The 23,655-nt window shown below is 39.4% G+C and overlaps 1 protein-coding gene across 3 annotated transcripts in view; it reads right to left on the bottom strand.

The window, feature by feature from the left end:
* SEMA3A (semaphorin 3A) overlaps positions 1-22,789 on the bottom strand; it is a 170,464-nt gene extending 147,675 nt beyond the window's left edge. For 2 of the 3 annotated variants that reach the window (XM_062631971.1, XM_062631973.1), the window contains exon 1: positions 22,359-22,685. In XM_062631971.1, the coding sequence (XP_062487955.1) occupies positions 22,359-22,470 (112 nt within the window). In that variant the 5' untranslated portion in view covers positions 22,471-22,685. The other variant, XM_062631972.1, reaches the window with a different exon arrangement.
* Between the last annotated feature and the right edge of the window lie 866 nt (positions 22,790-23,655).

The raw sequence follows: 23,655 nt of genomic DNA, 5'->3' as shown, positions 1-23,655 counted from the left end.
TAAGAAGAGTAGCACAATTAAATGGGTGATATTTGGGTTATGCAGTGCAAACACCTTTAACTTCAGTACACACTTGGTGACACTGGACCCATGTCTCCTGATTGACCACATATGACCTTGAGCCAAATCTACACTGGAAATAGAAACAGGCACCCACATTCTAAGAAAAAATGTGCTGAATTCACTAGCAGAATTAGCAGGGTAACAGCAGCAGGAGAAAACAAACACCTGCTTGTCTGACTTAATTACAGCTTAAGGAGTAGGCAACCACCATCACGAACAATTAAGAAATCTCTGCACTGAATAAACTTTGCAAAACCTTCAGTCATTGAGTTATAAAGCATCCCGTATCTGAGTTGTCTGACAATTAGGTATCAAAATCTGTTTGCTTTCATCACTGTTAGACTCTGTCAGGATACTGTGCACCATCCTTGGAAAGTGTTGGACAACATAAGAGTCTTGCAGATCTCTCTCATAAAGATAGCAAGATGATCTCACAAAAGGCTCTCATGTAAATAATCAAGATAACATGGCAGAAAATTCTTACTTCAGGTGCAAACAGAATTTCATAGCAAGAGAGACAAGCAGTCTTCTGATCCAGTGGAAAGAAAATACCAGAAAACTGGTACGGTCTAACTCTTTAAGATAGTGAAAACCATTATGGTAAGTTAAAGAAACCTAATGGTTTTTCTTTAAAAGTTGGGAAATAGGTTTCCAAGTCTGAAAAGTTTGGCTTAAATGTCTGGCAAAGTTTAAAGATTTATTTATTTATTTATCTGTTTATTTTGTTTCCTTTGATCTCTCTTTAGTATCCAGGAGACACTATAATATAATGCAATATTTGTATCTTACTTTATAATATCTATACTGGAATATACATGTACATGTGCATATATACACGAGAAAGTTCATAAACTGTCTTGACATCTGACTAAAAGTGATCTATAAATTATGGATCATGATTGAAAAAATTACAGTATGGAGCAGAGCTGAGAAAAACACATGATTTTTAAAGGATGAATGAGCAATACCATTTTGATTTGGTTTGTCTCTCTTAAAAGACTACTTTCAAAGGTGTCAAACATCCAACACTTCTGCTGACTGACTATCTTTAAAAAATTGAGGTTCGGAGCTGCTTTAGAAATATCAAAGGGTATAGATAAAACCGAATATATTTTGAAATCAGTCAATCAAAGAATCTAAAAATTCATTATCACTTTGTCTTGGTTTTGCTTAGAAGAACTGTAAAAAAAGCTGCAGTTTTAAGATGGCAGAGAACAAAACCTAGCAATAATTGACAAGGAGCTGGGGATGTTCAGCTCTAAAGGAACATGGCTACTTCATATATTTCTCCATAACACATGACATACCATGACAGTGGTAGGGAGAACATAGAAAGTGAGGAGGACCTGGTACAGATATACTGTGGTACAGAACTGTGCAGGATTCAGCTCCTGCTCCTGTCCAAAATGCTCCTGTAATCTGTTGCTAGGCTTGAAATGATTCTAAGTGAATCATGTTTTAAATGCTTTCTTTTGCTCAGACCCACAATCATATTTGGTTTGTAAAAGCCTAACATCCTGATAATCTTTAGTGATTACAAAAGATAATTTAAAGATACTACTTGCTGAAAAGAAATAAATACAGAAATTCTTAGTTTTTATTTCCCTTCTTTATATCTGGACTGTTTTTTTCCCAGCTGTCAATCTCAGTAGCCTCTGCTAAAGCTCCTTATTTTTACTCCTCAATAATAAAATCAGTTAATACTCTGTTTGTTTTGGTTTTCCCCATTCAAAACTTGGATAATTCAGGACTGGCGTGGCTGTGTCTTTTTCCCACGTCAAGATCTTAGGGAGCCACAGCATGACTTTGGCAAGACCACTTATCCTATAGCGTCTCGGATCCCTGCCCACCTTAGGGCTGCCTTGTTAAATGGACTATCACGTTTTCCGTACAGAAACACTGTTTTATACTGCACAGTGGCATACAGTCTTCATGTGGAGATTTAATTTCTCCCGTCATACAAATAACGGTGCAAAAGTATGGCAATGAGTGGAAAAATCACCAATGCAAAATTGAATCTCTAAAAGGTGTAACAAACACTCAGAACTTTGTCTTCTCTGAAGTAGTTAAGTTTTCTCCTTATACTAAAATCTATTTCTGCTTATAATATTATCTGTTTTGTGCTAGAGAAGTCTCCAAACTATTGCCTTGGCAACGAATAAACATTAATCCATGTGAGATTTTCCTCTTGAAATACTTTCTATATTGGAAACATTATGTAGGAGGTAAATTTCACTGGAACTGGAAAAGATGTGCTGATGATTTGATTCACATTTTTTTCTGGATTTTGCAAGAAAACACAATCCTGGATATTTCTTAAGTGAGAACAATCACTATCAGCCTAATGGAATTGGCTCCATTGGGCACGCCTGGACTATACATTTATCTGCCCCAGAAGAATGCAGCACCCCAAGTAGTCCAAAGACAGACAAAATATAGCTTGCTCAAGGCCTGAAGAAGTCTGTGTAACACCAGGTCCTACACTGCTTTTGCTACCATTCTTAACTCTCAGTTATCACACGCATTTAATAGCTCGGTTTCAAGACCAAACCAAGGGTTGCATTTAGATGGGAAGCACCTGTGAAAAAATTGGCTCTCTCATCATTCCCATGTGTTAAAGCACTTTCTAGCTTGCACAGCAAGACTTAGCCCTGTTGATGTACCACTTAAAAGATTTTGTCAGAAATCCCAGGCAAGCGAATAATGCTGCAATGTTGGCCTGTCCCCTCACATAAGGCCAGATCTTGAGGTTGAGCTTGGAAAGAACTGGTGTTGTAACATCAGCTATAACCAAAGACTGTGGTCTGGGTTGTAGGCCATGGAAATCAACAGGAAGACTCTTACTGAATTTAACTGGCTTCAAATTGGGCCTCCATAGAGCAATACCAAGGACTTGAACTACATCCAGAGTCTCATACTGACTAAAGCAGTAACAAGCAGGCACAACCGGTTTAAAGGACTGATCAAAGTCCACTGATGTCTTTCCAAAAGCTTTGAACAAGTGAACAAGAAGGGAGAGCAGTAATCCAAGAGGAAGGTGACAGGGGTTTAGGATGGCTGTGGTGATGCCCACATCCTACTGTTGCACAATGCGCACCTGAAAGTCAAGTTACATGGACAATATTTTATTCATAAGCACAAACACTTTGGAGCATTTGTCAATGTGAAATAACATTGCTTGGGTCTCTGAAGACATGATGTGAACCATAATGTGTGTTATTTCAAAATAACACATAACTTGTCACTTATCATTACTGTAACAATCTGTATTTGAATGAATCAACAATGGCAATGCGTACTCACATCAGGGAAGAAGCAACTCCAGCAAAGGAGAAATTTTGGTTTTGCATTCTATATGGAAAATAAAGGAAACCTTTTGTAAATAAGGACCATTGTTTCTGACTTACCTCCTGAAGAAAGGTTAAACCCCTCAGAACAAGTAGATGGTTTCCTTAATATTCAAACACACCATAGGATTAACTTTTGAGTAATGTTTTCTATGCCTAGTAACACTCATATATTCATCTATGCCAGAGCCTAGGGGACTGAACAGCTTGTTTTGGAAAACAGTCATTCTTCTTATGTGACACCTGGAATTCGCCTCATAATCTATGCTGTTCCAGTCAACCGACATAACAAACTATACCTGAAACCACAGATTAAAAATTAAAAAAAAAAAAAAAAGAGAAACAGGAAAAGAGAAAGAGGAGTATGCACCAAGAGTTTCAGCATCAAGCAGAAGGAAAATGAAACCACTTCTCCTCCACAGCAGTGTGTGGCAAACGTGTCTTTTCATATTGAAATGAATGCATTGAATAATTTTGCAGCCTTTATATCTAGAGAACTGCATAGCATGAAGACAACATGTAAGGGAGAAATTCTGAACGCAAAAATTGTCAGCTTTTAGATTTTACTTGTAGTGGAATAAGCATTTAAAGAATCTTTAAGACCAAGAGGAAATTATCAAAGTGATCTCTTCAACTAAAAATACCTTTTTTCCCTCCCTCTATAAGAAGCAGGCTTCTAAAAATAGTCACTTCTCAGTTCCAGAAGTAATGCAGTCAGGAAAGTATCTTTCAAGCAACTGAACTTCTTGGGTTTGTGAAATTAGGCTGGATATACTGTTAAGGAATTATTCAGAGATTTTTTATATATATAATTTTTTGTTGCTTTCTTAAAAGAAAGCAAAAGGAAGGCTTTTATCTTGGTACCCACATGCTTGTTCGAGCCTTGAACTAAATTTTCTGTTATTTATCAGTTGTACTGCTTGTCCTGAAAAGTCCAGATTGAATCTCATTGCGCAAAAACATAGTGCTTGCCTCTAAAAAACATGCAAAGTCAACGGAAAATAAAACAACTGCATACAAAAAGTAATTCCAGATTGGAAGCTGAGGCACAGAGATATCATCTGATGTCACATAGAAAGTTTGTGTAAGATCTTGGAATTGAAGGTCACCCGTCAGTTCCGAGCTTTAGCCGCAAGACTGATCTTCCTGACATTAATAACATCCTTGAAACATGAAGGCATATCTGAACTTCTTCATGTCTTAAAAGCTTTATTCTTTAAAAGTAGAGCAAAACTTCTGTTAAGCGAACAATAACCTATAACAATATTAGTATTTAAAAATAGTGTATTAAATTATTTTTAAAGAATCAGACATCAATTTGTAATGTTGGTTTTGCTGCAGTACATGCTGAGGACTATGTTTTGACATTAGCACATAATGGTATATGTCAAGATGGTTTGGAGCTTCACAAATCACACAGGAGCTTTAAGAAGCACTGTTTTTCTGGCACAACACAGTTTCATAGCAGGAATAAGTAAAGCTGAGAAAAGCAAGGAATTTTTTTTCTCCAGGGAAATTACAGTATTCCAACATCTGTTTTCAAATTAAGACAAACAGGCAAAATGCTTAACTTTTCATAGAGTAACGACTTAAAAAAAAAAAAAAATTAAAAAAATAGGCATGCACAACTTTTGCTTTTGATCATTTTATCTATGTCTGTTCTCGTCTGGGTGCCCACCTTTCTTAGGCTTTAATAGGGAAAAACACTGCTTATATTCCACAGCCCAGTCATGGTCAAGTCATATCCCCAAATCAAGAAGACTGGAAATGCTGTCCTCTGACAGTGAACTGCGTCTTATACAAAGGATAAATGTGCCTCAACCCTGATGCAGACCTGTTGTCCAGAATTTCAGACTGGGCTATATGTTTCATGCTCCCTGTTATCACATAAGCCTTATGCTAATAGCTGAATACTCTCACGCATTTTAGTAAGAGTTATGGTCCTGTGCAGGAAAGAATGAGGAAGAAAGCAGCAAAAAAAACCACAAAGCTCTTACAAACCCTGAGCACACAGAGGTTAGTGTCATATGAATACTATATTATGTGCCTTATATCAGCACAACAGTCCAAAATGTTTTCATTTGGACAGAACTGGTGGAAAACTTTGATTAAATGGAAACTTCCTTTTTCATTGACAATTCATTTTGATGGAAAACCCCTGCTTAATCCTTGTAATATACTACCAGACAGTCCCATAAGGCAAATTCTTTGTTTATGCATGACTCAAAGGGAATGTTCATCAGCCAGGTTGTTTCAGCTCTTTGCCATCGCAGCTCAGCTCTGACATATTTGCCAGCTTAAACCTGGGGTGCCAATTCTGGTGGTAAACAGCATGAACTGGTCAGTCACTCATTTCACACATGCCACAGATCAATTCCTGTATGATAGTTCTTTTTCATTTACCACATATGCTGAACTGAATTTGACCTGGCGGTGAAAGGTTTCATTTACCATTACAGTCACTTCAGCTGTGCAGTCTCCAGTCTGTACACTGATTTATGGGTGGATGGATTTGCATATGGCAAACATCCACACAGCTTTATAAGTTTGCATATATGCCAATAAATGTAAAGTCAGGGCTATGATACTAGTATGAGTAATGTTTTTACTAGAAATAGCTCTGCTTGGGGTTTTTATTGTTGTTGGGGGTTTATTTTGCACTGTTTCGGGGTTTTTTTGCATGCACGTAAGGATAAAATTCCATTCCATTTCCAGTTCAAGACACAGAGACACTGCTAAAAAAAAAAAAAAAAAAAACACAACCCTTCATTTCTTATTATTTCTTCTTCCTTATTTCTTATTTCTTTCTTATAACTGCTCCTTAGGAGGTATACATGGGAATCACCTTGTCCCAGGGGCAGGACTGAGCATGAAGCCTGAGACTGGTGGAGACATCTCCAGGCTGATCTTGGAGATGGAATGTAAAACCAGTAAGATCCAGATGGGCCAGAAGACAGTCTAACACAGTGACTACCGAAGACCAGCCATGGGCAGCTAAAGAGAGAACATGAGGACAGGAGGAGACATAGTTCTGTATGTCAGAGCTGAAGAAAACTGTACTAGGTTTTTGGTGTTTTTTTGTTTTGTTTTGTTTTTTTTTGGGGGGTTGGGTTTTGGATTTTTGTTGAGGGTTTTTTTGTTGCTCTTTTTGGGGGATTTTTTTAATAGCATTTGTTCTCCTCCATATCTGGCCTACTTGACTGACTACTGCAGAAGGCTCCTGTTTGGGTAGTTTCAACATCAACACTAACACCCTGCACAAATACTAAAAGCCAATGTTCCAGTTTTCAGAAATTTTTACTGTAAGTAAGCTGTCATTCTCTCCACAACATACACGTGTACCTTCAATTAATGTTAACACTGTCTTGACGAAACATCATGACAAATATTCATTCATTCTTTGTTTCCTGGTATGAGCAAAGGAGAAAAGATCCACCTCCCACCCACATTCTGTAATAGATTTAGGAATGCAAGACCTTTCATGCTTAAATCACCCACTACACAACGCAAACATTTATACTCACTGCAACACAAAACACATCATTCATTATTTTGAAACTTAATTTTGAATTAGACATTTACATTGAGGAACAGCTAAAAATAACTTGCAGCAGGGTGTGGTGCAATTTTGCATTGCTTACGGATCTGGTCTGAGTATGGGTGTGCAAATAGCTTCATATTAGTATACGTTATGTAGGTAAATGCATGCATGCACCTAAGGATACTTTCAGAATTCAGGGAGTTTGAGAAGTTTCTTCCCTCAGGTTGACTTCACAGAGGGACAGGTTGATCTTAGGCAGACTCAAAAAATACCTTTGGAAGGCTAGTCAGTGGGAGACAGCTTCTGATCTTAGTAGGACAAAGCAAGTGAAGGAGTTTCCTCTGCTGCATTTACACTCCAGGTACCCTGCCACTGGCTGGCAATTTTGTATAGATGGCTGATGTCTCTGTGTCCTTTAGTTATCACTTGAACAGGCTCAGAGACTTTCTTACAGTAAGTGGCCTTCTTTATATATAAATCTGTTGTATATATGTCAATATACAATACAATTTCTACCTTTCAAGACTATCTTTGGCCAGCACTAGAGAAGTGGTAGGATACCTCTGTTCCAAGACATCATAGACTTGTTTACTCATGAGTTACTCTGTGGGTTGTTCTCTGATTGCTACCATAGTTTAAGTAACAGCTCAAATTAATTAAATTGATGCCCTTTACAGCCTACTGAAGTTTTTCACAGCCAACTGCACCATAATCAGAAGTAGTGCAAATGTGTTTCCTATCGGATTTTATGCCACAAATGGTTTCCGCTCCTATTTTTAATAGAAAACATTCTTTTTCCTTCCTTGTTTAAATGTACACCTATCATAAAATGTGAAAAATTTTATTGCCCCACCACCCTCTACTGCATTTGGGACTTTCTGCATTTTCTTCACATGTGACACAGGCCATAATAAATTTTAGGGTAATAGAAGTGTCTCCACAAGTGGCTACATCTGAGTGGCTGCAATTTGAGATTCCTCTTGCTGTTTTGCAAAGACCCACTGAGAGCCCATTGACAAGTTGTCTGGGGCGAGGGAGCACATGGCCCCGTGCTTGCTGTCCCACTTTGTCAGACTGATGTTTGAAAAGGAGCAGGGATTCCTTACTCTCCTGCTAGTGTTAGCAGCTATCTGGAGTGGCAGGAAAGCAGCTCTGGAGCCTCCTGCTGTGGGGAGATCTCCTGGGCCCTCTCCAATGAACTCATGTGAGAAGCAGGCAGTAGCAGCTTTCACTCAAAGTGCCTGGAGCTGTGGCTACAGTTAATAAGTTACACTCCAGTAGGGGATAAAAGTTTCCACAATGCTGTGTGTGCCCCTTTCTGATAGATATGGGAATGGTTATTGAAACTCTATTCCAACATTGCACTATTAATTATCTAAAGTTACTGTGCTTGAATCAGAGGAATTGCTTCAAGGCTGATTTGTGTCTAATGTGTGCTCTATGTAACATTCACACAGATGGCCTGCACAGAAGGTTTTAATGGAAAGACCTGTTAACAGGGAAAATGGGAGAGGGCTGGGATAAGATATGACACTCCTTTGGTCGAAAAATCAGTTTAAATTTGCTTGGCATTTAAAAATATCTTATCAAATTTTATATTGATGCACACACTCAAAAGGACTCAAAGATCCACCACACTGAGTGAGGGTCTTTTGTAGTGGCTTCAGTTGACATTGTAGCCTACTGGACATGAGGATGCAATAAAACACAGACAGACGATGTGTAGAGCACAGTGGATCACTGGGATAAGCAAGATCAAGAGGGACTGTTACTGAATGAAAACTTTCATTTGTGAACAGAACAGTATTTTGAAAAGCTTTTTTTTTTTTGACTCGTTGATTCCCATTAACTGGGCAGAGCTCAAAAATCTCAAGTGATCCTTACAATTGTGTGGTTCTGTTAGTTTATTATTTCATAAGTGAGGAAGAACTTGTATAACCTCCCAAAAGGGCACTTCACGCCACGACTGCCATCTACATTGAAATTAATGGGACTGCTCATGTGACTAGTAGTTTGTAAAATCAGTCCTTTTTATTTCATTTTTAATCTCCTGGTAAATACCAAGACAAATCACATTTCATTACAGGAATATTAGTGTGACTGAGCAAATCCCAGAGCCTTTGAGTAATTTTCCTTTATAAATTCAGTGAATGAAATTGCATTTAACTTCGTGAGTTACTTTCAGCATAATGTAACCAGATCAAATTAGCGTGCAGAAGCTTTTTGAGGAAGAAAATGTGTGCTGTAAATGGTTACAGGAGTGATACAAGCTATTTACCAAATTATGAAGTTAGAATGAAATACATCATGGTATTCTGAGGTAAGTGCAAGGAAGCTACAAAACAATACTGGGGGAAATTACACTCGTAACCTACAGCAATAGTTCCACATTATTTCATGATTAAGGGGTAGGTATATAATCTACATCACCTCTGGAGGTGAACTTCACTTTGGAAACATTTTCTGGTCCTTGCCCCTGCCTAATCATACTTTCTGGAGCTGCTTCAGGCATAAATGGCTTAGTAAATCTTTCTCCATATATATACATGACAATTCTATCTAAGCAGACACGAAGTACAATAAAAAAAAGTAGAAAACTGTCTGGCTCAAAGCCTATTAAGATTTTTATTTTACTCTGTGGTCCTCATTTTTCTGTTGTTTACTTTCATTTTTTTGCCTTTTTGGATGCATGATGCTGTACCTTTTGAAGGATACATTTAGTTTTAAACTAAAACATTCCCCCATTCTACCTAGTTGAGCACATACTGAAGTACAACAGTTCAGCAGAATACTGAAATGTTGAGCAGTTTGTATGGAAGATTAAAGTAATGATTATTTTGGGTGCCTCCTGGGTCAGATACTGACATAATGCAGAATAATACTCAAATCCTTTACATTTCTTCCACTCCTATCACACTTGTCTGCCAGACTTTCACTGAAGGTCTACATCTGCTTACTGCTTAGATCCTGTGCTCTTTTTTTCTTTGCCTTTTTTTCTTTCCCCCTCCTCTGGGGGAGCAGGATAAGCTTTTCTAGCTTATCTTTTTTTTTGAAATATTAAAAGAAATAGAAAATGTATTGTAGTGGGAGACCTGATATTGCTTTTTAAGATTCATTTTTCCCCAAGTGGTCATTATTACGCCAGATCTATTTAAGGCATGGGAGTTTTCATACCTGTGAATAGGTTAAAGTTTTATGGTGCTGCTTTTCACAGCACTTTGAAATGCAATGATCTTTGCCAGAATTATTTACATATCTATCTCCCTTCCTACCTCAGCTGACCATTCACATGCAAATAGCAGCTTTTACAGCTTTCCACACATTTATGAAACCCAGTGATCTGACCATTTTTCAACTCAGAATGAAAGATATGACAATGCCTTAGATTAAAACCCTGCCAGGCTCTAGATTAGTTTCTTACTCAGCAATACTGAACATGAAAAAAAAAAATAAAAAATAAAATCTAAATTTCTTGCAATGGAAAATGTTGGGATCATAGTGAATGCATTCTGGTAGCAAAATAAGTATTGATTTCTTAGAGACCACCTGGGGTACAATAGTTTTACAAACAATTTGAAAGGCAGAGCAGACTTAAGCTCTTTCTTTTTCCTCCCTTGGTCACTCAGAACCCTAGAAAATAACTCAGCTCCTCAAACCCCCTGAATTTTAGAGTAGGTTAAAATCACTGCACCATGGGCATGCCATGACATCAGGGGAGGAAAATAAATAGAAGACACTTAAGCTGCCCTGCCTGTTAAACCCCATGTTTGAGGACACTTGACTTGTACTACTGAGCACAGTGAGTTGCAGAACAATTCACCTTTGCATAGAACAGGTTCATGGTCTGGCCTCACACATGTAAGCAATTGCATCTTAAACCCTGGTGTCCAAGAGACTGAGTGGTTCAGCTCAGGACAATACTGTGCTTTCATGGTGATTATCAAAAATCATTGCTACTCTACCCTCTCCCCAGTTGTTATTTTAAAGGAAAACTTGACTTAAGGCCCAAGCTTTCATTTTCTGGTGTGGTTTCAGTGTCTTATAACCAGAAACAAGAGACATTTCCTAGCCTAAAAAGCTGTTATTTCACCTCTTCTTATGTAATTTACATACATTGATCACTTCCATATGTCTGGCATAAGGTAAAATATTTTCTGTGCACAATAATGGGGGTGAACCTACATTGAAACAAAATTCTGTGTTTGCCATATTCCTATATGCTGATAGAATTTGTTTCTAAGGCAGTGGCAGTTATGAGAAATGACCTTAAAAGTCTGTTTATGGTCTCAGCTATGGAAATCGTGTTAAAAAACTAGAAGTTGCATTGCTCAGTCTTGTCCTCAGTCCCTTTGGTGCAATGTCAATTAGCAACATCAGTGATCTAAACATGAATCACTGCAGTCACAGTCATTTAATGAAGTTACACTTGCTTTACACTAGATAGCTTAAAATTTCTAATATAGAATGATAATACTTATGACACTTGATACTGCTGTCTTTGAAGACAAATTAAAAAGCTTCTTTACTCCAGTAAAAGGGACCTTTTACATTAGTCTCTGTTGGTCTGCTTGCCAGCCTCAAGAACTGGACTTAGCTCTTCTAGTACCAGCAAAACTGCCAGAAAAATATGTAGCATGTGGTCAAATAAGACACTGTAGCCTAACAAGTGAAACTATAAACTTGTGCCGGAAGTTCAAAGGTACACCAAAAATCATACAAAATCTTAAATTTGCTCTGTATTTCTTAACTAATAGCATGAAATCCAGTGCTTTATTACGGAAAAAGAATGTTATTCAAAACAGCCATTACATCATGTAAATGGCATGGGGAAGTATAAAAGCAAAGAAAAAAAAATGCTGAAGTTAATTCACTGAAGGTAATATTTAAATGCTGCATTTGAGGTATGTGGAATACATGAAACAGCCAATTTTACTTTCACAAGGGCCAGGCTGATGAAGGGAACAGGTGCTTTCTTACTTATTTTAGGAATGAGGATGTGAATCTTAGGAGATGCAGAATTCCACTTCTGATTTTATTATAGCAGTTAATCCTCATTATTAGGTTTGAACCAGGGCTGTCAAGCAACAGTTTTCCAGTGAGTGAGTCACAAATGATAGGCAATTAGAACTGACTGAACTGATTAATGAATATTTCCCTAAGTGTCTAAGAAAAGCTGCCCTCACCCTGGAGAAGGTTGGGAAGCATTTTGGGTAGAGAAAGACAGAAAAAGGGCTGTGTGCAAAAAGAAACACAAGTTTTATTTCCAGAATCTGTTGGGAAGGAAAACATACGCTTATAGGGGCAGAGTATTAAACACCAGGGACCTGATAAGGTATGTTCAGGCTGAGTGCAAAGGGGAGGAAATGCCCAAGTGAGGGTTTTAGTTTTGTCTGCTAAGCACAAGGGAAAAAAAAAAAAAACAAACCCCAAACACATTTTTTTAACCCCTTCTGAATTTTAAAATGTGATTATCAGCTATGTTTAGAAATAAAGAGAACCCTATCTTAAACTCAGAGAAATAAGCCAGGATCTTGCAAGTACTCAAGCACCTTTGGTAGAGAGTATTGAAAAGACTAAACAAGGAACAAAGAACTTAAAACTAAACAAGAAGAACAAAGGTTCTTCTTCTCCAGAGACTTTTATAATCACCTTCACAGTGTATTTAGCGTGAAATAGAGGTGGATACTCCAAAAAACATTGTAAAGGGTACAGAATCCCTTAGAATATACAAATGGAATTAAATTAGATATGCTTTCTGGGTAATAGGCATGTGTTTCATGTCACAGGCATACACAGCTGTGAATATAATTATTATAATCACTTTAAAGTACCTGTAAGGCCTTTGTATGTTGATCAAAAATAAGCTCTGACTGAACTGTGAATATACACATTAATGGGATTATTCTGAGAGTAGGATGCAGCTCTGAATAAGCATGGCAATTCTCTGGCCTCAAGCAATTCCTCGTGAGATCACTTAATACCACTTTACAGGTGAAGAAGCTGACACAGAAGAACCAAGGAATTAACAGGATTTCACATTTATGGTACTTCCTTTGATTCCCATTACAGTACAGACTTCCTGTACATCATCAGCTGTGGTGCTGGGTTTCTGTTAACCTCCAACCCCTGTTTGTAGGAGAGGGTAACAAAACGTCCCTAATTTGCATGACTGTTGTCCAGTAAAGAGTGTGAGTTCCAGTGGGGATTAAAAGAATGATGAAAGACACAAAATTGTAAAAGGATGCCAGAAAAGGAAGAAGAATTCCCAGTGGATTACAGTTCCATCACAGATGGGAAACAAAATCTAAAAAAAGGAGAATTAGAAATTTATGTTAATCTTGATCTCAATACTCCAGGCTGCAGAGAAAATACAAAATTTTCACTATATACTTTATTATTATTTCATAACACTCATTTAAAAAGAGCTATGAGGAATTTTCTTTCAAATTTAACAGATTCCTGAATCTCTTCACTTGAAATGAAATCTTGCCTGCTTGCTAGAGGTCAGCTTTTATGGCTAGAGTACAAACGACTGAAGATACATATTTAGAGCAGCAGTATGGATGGGGTCTTCCCACACTGATAACTGCACAGCCATCATTCTGCAAATACTCTTCACTAATGTTTAGGATATTTCAAAGAAGTGCCAACTAGAACACTCTGAAGATGTTATCATAACCTCCTGTATATCTAAATATTCACTTTGTGGGTGGACTCAGATACATATTGGAAGAGCTGCAATTTAGAAATAAAGCAATTTCCTAACTATGCAATTTGCAGGTAGCTCAGGCACACATTTATATTGTTGTCTGCAAGGCCATCAGGGCAAGAAGTTTTGATATAGCCACTGCTATATCAAGGGAATATGAGGGAAAAAAAGCCATCTAGAAGATAAGGTTTTCTTTCTCAGATACCCAGATATCATTTCTGTCCCTCTGATCACTCAGCAGGAACTAGCATTCATCACATGGGCCTAGCAGAATGAAGACCTTATATAGGACCTAGAACAATAGAGAGGAGACCAAGTTGGCCTTCATACAAGAGAGCAACACTCATTGTCGCTGATATGATCCTTACTGTGTTTAGAGAAAAAGAGCTTCATCAGGTGTCAGAACCATTTCAGACTATACATTCATGCAAAAGTAGTAAAGTTGCACTGGGAAAGCCATAAAGGAAAAAAAAAAAAGTAATATTAACACCATGAAACCACGACTTCATTCTAAGAGACCTTACTCCGTGCCTTGGCCAGGAGTGAGATCTATGTCTAGCAAAGGAAAGCTATTGCCATTCCAGTGTCAGCTGGTGATGAAAGCTGTACCCTGCACTCTCTGCAGCTCTTTTGGATGCTTGTGAGCTGTATTTATCATCTGTTGCTTCTAGAAAAGGCCACCAACCCCTCCCCCTTGAAAGGCAGCTCTAAATCCTTTAAATTATCTCACAGAGCTTTTTTGTGTCCTTTTCTCACACAAGGCTGGAATTTCAAAAGGAGCCAAGAGGGGCTGTCAGAATCAACATGAGCTTTTACTTCATTAAAGTGGAGAGTAAAGGAGAGCTTTCTTTTTCCTCCTTCCACAAGTTAGTTGAAAGTAAATAACTACTTCATTCTTCAGATTGTTTCCTGCAAGATCCAACTTTGCACGAAAGTATTTATAAAAGATGAGAATTTTGACTGCTCACTTCTAAAGTTTCTGCAACATCCAGCTGGAGAGATAAGCAGGCAGCCTAACAAATGTCAAACGACTTTAAAACATTAGAAGAATGGCAAGTACTCGTGACTTTACTGTGTTTGGTTATAAAACAGCGAAGGGTGAAAACAAGATGTGACATAAAGTAGACTCGTGCTCACGCATTTCAGGGGTTGCAGTAGATGTGTCTAGCTCAAGGGCAAACTGTAATCCCCAAAGTGAGAAAAGAATCCCCCAAACTGTAAGTCTATATAGATTTTTTAGAAATGAACCTAAATTAGGTTTCATTCTGCTCTCAATATTGAAATAGTTCAGCTGAAAAAAAGGGCGAATCAGGGTCAAGGCACCTCTCCTCTGAGTTGCACATATACATATGCATTTTTATTTGCAAACCATGCTATATGAAATTGAATCTTGAATACATTCTTCTTTTAAAGTATAGAAACATTCAGAAAGTAACAGAGCTTGCCAGGGGACAGCTTATTGAAAGCTCTGACTGATTAAGCTATTAAATTAGTCAAGCTCTGCAGCCCCAGACAGCCACTTCCAGCATGTGTCACTGGATTTGGGATGAGCTTATTAAGGAGAAGAGTCATGGGAAATGTGAGATATAAGATAGATAGGTAATTGTTTAAAGAATATGAAGAATATAGTCATACTGCATATTTCTTGCTATAACTGGGAGTTTCATGCAAATGTAGATAGTCACAGGTGACCTCAAGATCACAGACACTGACAGCGTACATAAGTTTAATCAGCTGGATTTTTATACAACTTTAAATACTCATTTAAGTGAAACTGTTTCTTAAATTAGGATGCTTTGGATCAGAATACAGCCGATTTTTTTCCATAGCATTTAATTGGTACCTTCTTTTGATACCCTCCCAGGAAAAAAAAGAAACTAAATGAATGAACAAGACGCTTAACTCCTTTTAGTCACTGAAAAGCGATGAGCACCCTTAAAGTCTCATTCAGTCTGCCTAACCCAAGATTAGCTCTCTGGAGGCACCTCTCCTAGCACTGACAGTAAAAAGAGCCTAATGTGGCTGACTATGTCAGTCAAAGACACCACAGAGGACCTCCTGTGGTGCAGGAGAAAAGGCTACAGCACTCTTTAAGATTTCTGATGCTCTCAACAGCTGTGGCCATCCTTTTTTCTCTTGTACATTGGGGCACCATCCCTCTTGCAAAAAAACAGGAAAAGTCAAGTAAATGTACTATCCCCACAGTTATTCTCACCATCCACAGCTGTTGCTGGAAGAGAGCAGCTAACCTATATGAAGGCTGTATGTGGGAGGACCATGAACTTGCAGACATTCCTGAAGGGAGCTTTAATCCTGCAAGGGAAGGAATTCGCTGAATTGCCCACCAGCACCAGCAGCAACTTTCACATTTAACCTTAATTAACAAGAGCACCAGGACAAGCTACAGGACTTCCATTTAAAACTTTGACATAGAGCTGCCAGGGTCCACCCCACACATTTGCTTAAAAATAAGCACGTGGGAGCCTGAAGACAATTTTACCCTTTTTAGCTTTCAAACAACTGGAAAATGTCACAAGCATTGACACCGCTTAGAAGAATTTGTTTTCTTCTCGGTCACTCATGCACCGCCTCAGGTGAAGATGTGGCTTTGCTTCAAACTGAACTAGGGTCAAGTCAGGCTCCAGCTGATGTAGAAAATGTTCAAAATACTGGAGCAACTCTGTATTGCTCGTGCTTCCATTGCAGTGTTCCAGGTATGCACATGAGAAAAAAAGGCTGTAGGCCAGAGGAAGTAAATAATAAAGATGTCCCTCTAGCAGCATCTGTGGGCATTAAAGGCTGTATGCCGAATCGATGAAAGGCAAACCAAAACCAGATTAAAAGGAACAGAGGACAGCAATGCACTAAATCAAAAGTGAAAAACACTTCCAAGCAAAAAGAAAGAGTTAAAAATACAAATAATTTAGTGGTTTATTCTCTGGTGGAACTCCATGTAAATGCTTTCTATACATACAGAGGCACACACCAGAGAGATTACCATAAACAACCCATTTACATTGTAGTGGCCTGCAAAGACTGGGTTTCTTATTTAAATATTGTTTTGCTCTGCGTTACAGAATAAATACACACCTGAATAAACCATAAACAGGTAAGTACGTCAGTCCAGATCAAAAAACTTCATGCACAGAAGTAAATTTTAAGGCAGACTTCACAGCAGATCCACTGAGCTCAGTGTAACTATGGATGTCTAAATTCCTCACTAGGTTAGAGTATTAACGATGCTGTAACTAATAGTAAGTGCTGCACACCTTGTCCACAGCAAGAGAGTTTCCACTGCTGTCAATACAGCACCTTCCATAAAAAAATAATTTAGGCATTTGCAAACCATACAGCACAAATAATTATAGAGAACTCCAGCTTCTTAGAAAAGGGAGGCTCTGTAATCCAAAAACTGCTTTTTCCATTGGAATTAAATGGGATAGCTGGAAACACAAAATGAGAATGTTGGGCTAGGTTTTCACCCTCCTTGTTCCAATTACACTGCCTGTCTCAGGCCCTAATTAGCTAGCTGAAAATTTCCCTATATAGGCAAGATCTGAGCTTAAGCACTTCCGTCATCAGCTTCTCTCTCCTGTCAGGCTCTGGGGCAGGCAGGGTAGTCCTGCCCTCTCCCCTGACAATTCTCAAGTCTCATGAAGACCCCACCCAACCAATATTATAAAGACCAACAGACAGATCTTCTCTGGAGGACTCATCAGTTGGGTGCAAAAGGATGAAGAGGCTATGGCTGTATCAAACATCTTCATTGCCTCCTGAACGGACTGAACAGTGAGGTCTGAGAGTGCTGGAGCCGTGCCATCAGGAGCAGTAGAAGCTGCAGTGTGTTACAAACCCATGCCTAGACTGCAAACATCACTGGTTTGCCTTCCTTAACAGTCTTCATCTTAAGTCTGGGCTACCCTTCTCTCCTTTTTAGGCTTATTGGAGAGGTTCTTCCTTCGTACGGTAGACTTACAACACAGTTTTATGCAAAAGGATTTGTCAGATACCTTGAAATCCGAGACAAACTCTAATACTGGTCCCAGCTCAAGAGAGACAGGCACCCTTGCCAATATTTCTCTCCTAATTTACTTCTCCCACTTGTCCTGTTTTCCCAATATTTGTGGAAGTATTGAATTGTGAGTTATAGAGTTTGATGGAAAGGAAAAACCACAATTAAACCCACCAGCAGGTCATCAACTACAACCAGACTGGGTCAACAAACTACAAGCCCAGTATCATATTTACATGAGTGTACGTACAGGTAATTCAGTGCGGTGTCATTCCTCCCTTGTCATGGCATGTTGGCCAGATTGAAAAGGACAAAAGTTTTACCATTACTTTCACTACGGCCAGGTTTTCATTTGGATCAAAATCCATAATATAAAACTGTAAATCAACTGCACATCAAGGATGGAGAAGTTCTCACTGTCGCTGCAACTTTAAACAAGACACTTATTTTTAATATGGCTTGAATTGGAGCCAGAAAGTAATGGAGTTAAATCTGTGTGCAATGCTTTTCCAGTTACTTATTCTCAAGTAATATGTATCCAATTGAGCAACAATAACAAAAGAGAACCACACATGTACTCTTAACAAAACATACTTACAGCATTTAGTAATTTTCAATTGAGAAATAGGATGCGACAGATGGGTTTGAGAAAGTTGGGTTTACAAGATTTACTCCTGTGGAGACAAAAATCGGGGATGCCTTAGGAAAAATCTGTAAATCAAAGAATTGTTAATGGAAACTCTCTCTTTCTTTAGACTTATATGTTTATATTGAAAGGTTACTGTAGCTGGTTCTATCTTATGTGCCATTACCTCCCCATGAGGAGGACAGCAAAAGAAAATAGGAAACAATAAACGAGACAAGAAATCCATCTGGAGCTAAGACTATATTTATTGTTTTAAACTTGACACACTCAACTTGATCACCATCTTTCCAAGAACTTTGTGCTCAAGAGAAGTTTTCTGAACAGAATCTGTGACCTAATGACACACTATAAAGACTTAAAACTGACACTGAAATTGAAGCCAATGAGATTAAAAAAGCAAAACACAAAATACCCCCAAATAAACAAACTAACGAAGACCAACAACAAGACCCTTATATTCTTCAAGGAAAGATTCCTTTACTTTTGACATATCAACAGTGATGTTCCTTGTTACTTTACCATAAGGACACAACATCTTTGAAGGACGCAAAAAGAAGATCTCAGAGGTTGAAGGGCTTAAGCGAGCTTTCAGTTTTTACAGCTGGTTTTACCACATCCACAACTTACTGACCTCAATGAACTTTGGATCAGGCCTTCAATCATATTCATTCCCTTTGACTGAAATAAGGATATAAACATTACCTGTGCAAAACCTTTGCAATCCATGAGTGAAGATGAAAATGCTTGGAAACTTTGAAATAGAGCAAAACCCTGATGCTACTGAACAGGAGTTTCCCCACAGATTCCAGCTGGACAAGGATTTCCCAAGTGCTCTCCTCAAATTTCCGTCTTTTAATATGCCACTGAAATCAAGGTGATATAAACCAAATAACCAGAACTCTGTTTTACCATAAACAGAACCTTTTCAGACTGCAGATGTGGCCTTAATACATGCATTTATACACTTCCGCTTCCTATCTGCAACATGCCCCATAGGATGCTTCTAATCTATTGCAAGACTGTGTGACAAGAAGTTAAGAGGAAACAAGAATAAGAGTTCATCAAAACTTCTGTCCAGCAACCTGGGAAATGGCACAGCTAACACTGGACCTTTGAAAACAAGTGACCATAGGAAATCAAGGTTGGCAGGGATTTAACCCTTCATGACTCATTTTGCTAACTTTCCAACAAAATGCCTGAGCTTTTTAACCATGTTTGACATCTAATTAGTCGAGAAAAACAAGAAGTTAAAATACATCCTTGCTTTTCTTTTGAAATAAAGCACTAACAATTAGCTCCAAGGTATTTGTTTAGGCAAAAAACAAGCATGATGTTAAAAGAAAGTACAATGACAGTCACTGGAAAGAGAAGTCACTTCATATCATAAGTTTATTTTACTCAACCACAGCTCTTTATGGAGAGGCAGAATGGGTAAGTAACTGGGGAGCTTCTTTTTCTAACTGCAAGCAGTTTGGGTAGAGATGAATCATATAATATCACATAGTCACACAGCAATGAGGTATACCCTGAGAGATAGATATTAGCATTAGTCAGGTATTCAGTCAGTGCCTAAAAGACATATTTTTAATACCTACATCTTTTAAGTCTGTTCCTACTTAAGGTGTTCACATTGATCTGTGCATAAAATACTCTGCTGGAAGCAAAATCTGTCTGGAATAGCACCACCTGATAAGACTTAGTCTTCCCTCATGAATAATGGCATCCCCATACTTAGGGATCAATGTGTCAGCACGGGCAACACGCTCCTCTTGACCGGCCAGGCATTTACACTGGTATTTAACATTAAGCATGTGAGCAGTCTGATCTGATTTTTAGGGTTACACATGTTTTAAGTCAAGTATGTGAATCAAAGACCAAGGTGTGAACTCCTGTAAGTATTCAGACTTTTAACTTGCTTTGAATTAACCATGCATTTACTTTGACAGATAGGAAACAGGGCTGCTCAACACTTGAACTCGTTTTCTTGTCACAATGATCTGCCAACTACAAAAACAGCATCAATGTTCCTTTCAGTTTCCTGTTTTGCTCATATAGAACTGACTGTATATTAAAATTTATGTCTGATATATTAAAAAAAAAAAAAAAAAGAAAATGAGACCCTTTCTCCAAAAAAAAAAAAAAAGAGCAGAGCTGGAAAATAACCAACCAGCAGAGTAGCAAAGTGTTGCTAAATTGTATAAGGATATAGTACCAGGGGGTGAAAAAAGAAAATGGGGGGAAAAAAAAAAAGAAAAAGAGAAAATCACTATCATTCAGTTTCAAATTAGTTTCTGTGAATTCAGTCAGTATGAGCAGGGGTAGCAGACTTGAGCCACCAATAAACTTTAAGAGGGTGGAAAAAAAAATAAACAATAATTAATTAGCCCTTAAACCGCTTTACAGGATATTTTTATAGCATTCATGCTTCTATACACTCATCTGAGTTTCAGTATGATTGTAAAAGTTTGGAAGCAATTAAGGTTTTAATGAGTTTTTTGACATGACATGGAGTAATGGTAGAAGATTTCTTCAGAATCCATCATTCAAAATAATCAACTTTGTGTTAAATACTAATGCCTTTTCTTATGAAAACTCAATTAACAGATTCTGAACAGCTTAAAGTGTTCTTTCCTTACATATCTTTTCAAGTTTAAACACACACAAACATGCATAGAAGTGTTCTTCAATAAAACCCTGCACACGCGTTTATTTCACACACTGCATCCAAGTTTTGCAGGTGTTTAACATCTTTCTTTTTTCCTCTGGAGTGTGAAGATGACGCCTGACATTGAAACAGAGAGGACTTTCCTCCCTCTTTGCTGCAGCACGAGAAAGGTGAAAAAAAACTGGAAAATGCATTTCTACTGGCAAGAGATGTATTAGCACTGTACTGTAAGATGAGATTGACAGCTATGACCAGGCATGCACACACATGTTCCCTCTCTTTCCATGGTAAAAGCAGTGTGTTACTTTTCCTCCCTTCCTTCAGAACCGTAACTGCTGCGCCTTCTCTCAACCTTCAATAATCTGAGATTTGTGAGAAGGAAGCTCTTCAGTGAAACATGTATATAGAGAGATACATGGATGTCTACATCTCCCTTTTAGAAATAACACTCTACAGCTCTTATATTTTAAACTTCTTCCCCAGTTACAAGTCTCCAGATTTGGTGAATCCTTCTGCAAATGTACTTAGAGAAGAACTATGCAGATAGAACAGTTTGCCTACTTCAGAGTCCTCCTTTAATACTGGCAGTGTTATACAAAAGTTAATTACTGACAATTGCAGTGTGAGTGGCATTACACAATTTCAAACATAAACGTAATCTCACAGTTCGCTCTCTTCAGTTACGCCTTCCAAGTGATCTCTAATGGAATACATGAGACTACACCGAAAACAATCCCAGTTCAAATAAATTGCACTGCCTTAAACATACATAGGCAGCATTTTCTAGTGCATAACAGTCCTTTCCTCCTTTTCTGGACTGATCTGTTCCTTTCAGTTTATAGTTTCTTGGCAAACCCACCATCTACTGCTTATGTTAGGCATCTGATTGTCAGATTCGTACAAACTGAATATTCATGACTCGAGAATTAACCACTTCATGCCTAAAAAAGGGAAAATAGAAATCCTCATTTATTCCACGGTGTTTGAAGGAGACCCGGTATCGGGGCTGCGCGACATGCCCAGCACGGGAGAGATTAGCTGGGTGGCCAAGCACGTCTCATCGTTTTAAAGAGTAAAGTCCGGTGAAATAGCCCAAAACTGAAAAAAAAAATCCTCCACGGATCAGCACGATCCGGAGTCCTTGTCTGCAAATGCAACTAACTCTTCTTTGTCTGTGTTTAAACTGCGTGGTACCGCCCGTAGCACGAAGGGGCTTTTATAAGTCTTTTCCTTAGAAATTCCTCCTAATGCCAGTTTCCCCCTTTTGGAAGATGGGGAAAACCAGGGAGGAAGGTGGGGAGGGGAGGCAGCGACGGGGCAGAGCAGGAGAGGTTTTGAGGCAAGCCGGGAATAAGACCGAGAACAACAGACTTACCTTTATAGGATAATTTGAGCCTTGGCACGTTATTCTTCACATGCTGGCAGTTCACTCTTCCTGCTAGTAATACTCCCAAGGAAAGCAAGGCAATCCCCCTGAGCCAGCCCATGCTGCAGCAGCCACTGTAGGGTCCCTGCGAGCCGGAGCCGCGGCGCTCCCCGTCCTGCCGGGCGCCGCCGGGGAACTTCAGGCAACCTGGGGAGCGGAGGTAACAGGTGATGGGGTGGGCTCCGCGCCCCGCCGCGCCCCGCCGCGCCCCGCCGCCGCCGGCGCAACCTCCCCGGCCCCCCGCCTCTCCGCCGCCGCCGCCGGGGCAACTTCAAGCCCCTCTCACGCACACGCCGCGGGCCGGAAAAGGAGGCAGCCCCCGGGCGCGAGTGGCGTGCGGGCGGGGGGGCGGCATGATGCGGGCGGCGGCGGCGGGCGGCGGCGCGGGCCGGGGGCAGGGGCCGGGGCGGGCGGGAGCCCCTTTGCCCCGCGCGGCGGGCGGGTCCCGGGCGGTAGGGGCGGGCGCGGCGGCGGCGGCGGCCCCGCGCTCCCCGCGCATATGGAGCCACACCGGGGACACCGGCTCAAGCCGCGCTCGGGAGAGCGGCTGACAATGGGAGCGCAGGGAAGCTCGACCCCCCCTTCTCCCCGCTGACACACCGCACATGCAGAGAGAAAGGAGGGGGAAAGAAAAAAGGAAAGACATCGCAGCAGGATGAGAGGGGAGAACAGAAACCTCCACCCAGCCCGGGAAAGGCACGGAGCTATACGTTTCACGAGCTATTTGATGTCAGACTCCAGGTTCTGGTGGTTTTTTGGTTTTTTTTTTGTTTTTTTTTTTTTTTTGGGGGGGGGTGTAATTTCATTTTACTGTTCTAATTAAAAGATGTACATCCCCCTTTAAAAACAACAACGGCACGATACAACAATGTTGCTACCCACATAAATAACATCTCCTGCCCATAACGTAATCCTCTTCGAGTTGCTCCTGGTTAAAAACAAGTCACAAAGTCTTCCATCAGCACAACTTTACCACTGAAGCTTTTAAAGCCTTGTTAGGGAAGGTTGCTCTAGCCCTCCTGCCCTCCCCACCTCCTGCGCTACTCCAATTCAGCAAGAGAAATTCCTAGTAAAGCCCACTTCAACAATCAGTTCAAGACATGTACAGGTCTGGAGGGGCTTATAAATTACACTGGAGTATTCTCTGAAGTGTTCTTGTAAGTTAAAAACGTTCCAAACCTTCCGATTTCCAGGGCTGTGTCATTATTTTAATCTTACATTTTTATGCCATGGAACTAGGTAATGA

This window comes from Pezoporus occidentalis, unplaced genomic scaffold, assembly GCF_034315485.1.
Source record: "Pezoporus occidentalis ecotype Australia unplaced genomic scaffold, CSIRO_AGI_Poc_V1 ctg38, whole genome shotgun sequence".
NCBI classification, from domain to species: domain Eukaryota; kingdom Metazoa; phylum Chordata; class Aves; order Psittaciformes; family Psittacidae; genus Pezoporus; species Pezoporus occidentalis.
This window is presented reverse-complemented; position numbering and strand designations above follow the sequence as displayed.